At 40.3% G+C, this 1,647-nt stretch overlaps 1 protein-coding gene across 1 annotated transcript; it reads left to right on the top strand.

The window, feature by feature from the left end:
• Positions 1-261: 261 nt before the first annotated feature.
• LOC112507375 (BEACH domain-containing protein lvsA-like) lies at positions 262-1,488 on the top strand. Its single transcript, XM_025111939.1, has one exon. The coding sequence runs from the start codon at positions 278-280 to the stop codon at positions 1,217-1,219; it is 942 nt and encodes a 313-aa protein (XP_024967707.1). The 5' UTR covers positions 262-277; the 3' UTR covers positions 1,220-1,488.
• The last annotated feature ends 159 nt before the right edge of the window (positions 1,489-1,647 follow it).

Raw genomic sequence — 1,647 nt, forward strand, 5'->3', positions numbered from 1 at the left:
TGTTTCTACAAACTACAATGGCCATCTTATAATTTAGAAACTGTGGGAACGAAAACTGTTATTTTTTTATAAACCGCAAGGACCAAATTTGTAGTTTATTCAAAAACAAATATTTTAAATTAATCTTTAATTTTTAAACAAAAATTGTTGGATATTATTTTTGGGGGGTGGAGCCATCGAGTGGTATATATTGCCACGGTCTCTCTATGCATGATGTCCATTTCCACCATTCTTCCAACATTCTTCAGAGAAAATAATGGTCGGAGGTAGTGAATCCATGGTGATTGCATCCATGTGGGCTTCAATGGCCGCTTGGTTTACACCCATTGTTCTTTTTGGCCTCATGAATCTCATAGTTGCTACCATTTTCATAGCTAACAATAACAACAAACGCCATGATCAACGCCAAGTTCTAGCTAACAACAACAACAACAACAACAAGCACTATGACCAAGGCGAAGATCAAGTTTATGGAAATTCTTCCAGTCGAATCGCCGGGATAACATCGTTGTTCGAGCGATCCAAACCCATTAGTGTATCCTCCTGCATCGCCGCCATCACCACGGCGGAATCACGACAAAAGAATCCATCTCAGCCCAAAAAAGCGACTTACAGTTCGCTAAGTCGGCTCGCTCAGTCCATCTATTTCCCAACGATTCACGGAACTCGCTCCAACGGCGACGACCTGTATCAATCGGGTAAAGCAGTCGGTGCTGGTTCTCAATTGGAACGAGTTAAGTCCGTTAGATTCTCATCCACTGACAGCGAAAACATAGTTCTGACCGAGTCTAGCAAGATCTCCAACTCACCTGGTCAACTCGTCCGAGCTCCTTCGTTCATAGAACGAGTCAAATCGTTCAAAATATCTTCCCCTTCCAAATCCGGAGCTCCGTTAACTGAACACGCAAATATCGATACAGGTCGAACTGCTAAGGCGGACCATCATGCAATCAGAAGCAAGTCGGAAAAGAGTTCGGTGGAGAAGTCGGTGGTGGAGATAAAGAAGACACGTAGCGAGATAAGGCTTCCGTCGGACGACGAAGAGGATGTTGACTCTAGGAGGCCAGCGACGGCGAGAGAGAGGCGGAATGCAGGTGATGCCGGCGTGGATGCAAAAGCGGATGATTTCATCACTAGGTTTAGGCAACAGTTGAAATTACAACGTGTTGAATCGCTTGTGAGGTATAACGATATACTGCAGAGAAGAACTTCGAACTGAAGGGGAAATTATGTTGTTTCATTAACCAAATTATCTTTCTCCGCCGACCTTCTCATCATACGCCGACGACTGTTGACCTTCCGGCAACCGTAGACGGTGGTGGGAAGGTGGTGAATGTCCGGAAATTGACCAATATGCTTTTATCGTATGTTGTATTGTCGTTCTCACGTGTTTCTTGGATTTCGAGAAATATCAGCGTCGACATGATTTAGAAATTATTGTTAATATATTTCAAAATTTTAATATCAAAAATCTAATTATCCTTTTCCCACCTTTATATTTGTTTTTATTAGAATGTACTCGAACAATTAATCGAATTTATTTTTGTAATATTTTGTTTTATTTTTTTGTTTGTTAATATAATATGGTTTATGTGTCTTTAAGAATAATAATGTTTTTATTTTTAAATAAAAATAAATTTAAAAAAT

The sequence above is a fragment of the Cynara cardunculus genome (genome assembly GCF_001531365.2).
Source record: "Cynara cardunculus var. scolymus isolate 2C chromosome LG 2, CcrdV1, whole genome shotgun sequence".
NCBI lineage: Eukaryota > Viridiplantae > Streptophyta > Magnoliopsida > Asterales > Asteraceae > Cynara > Cynara cardunculus.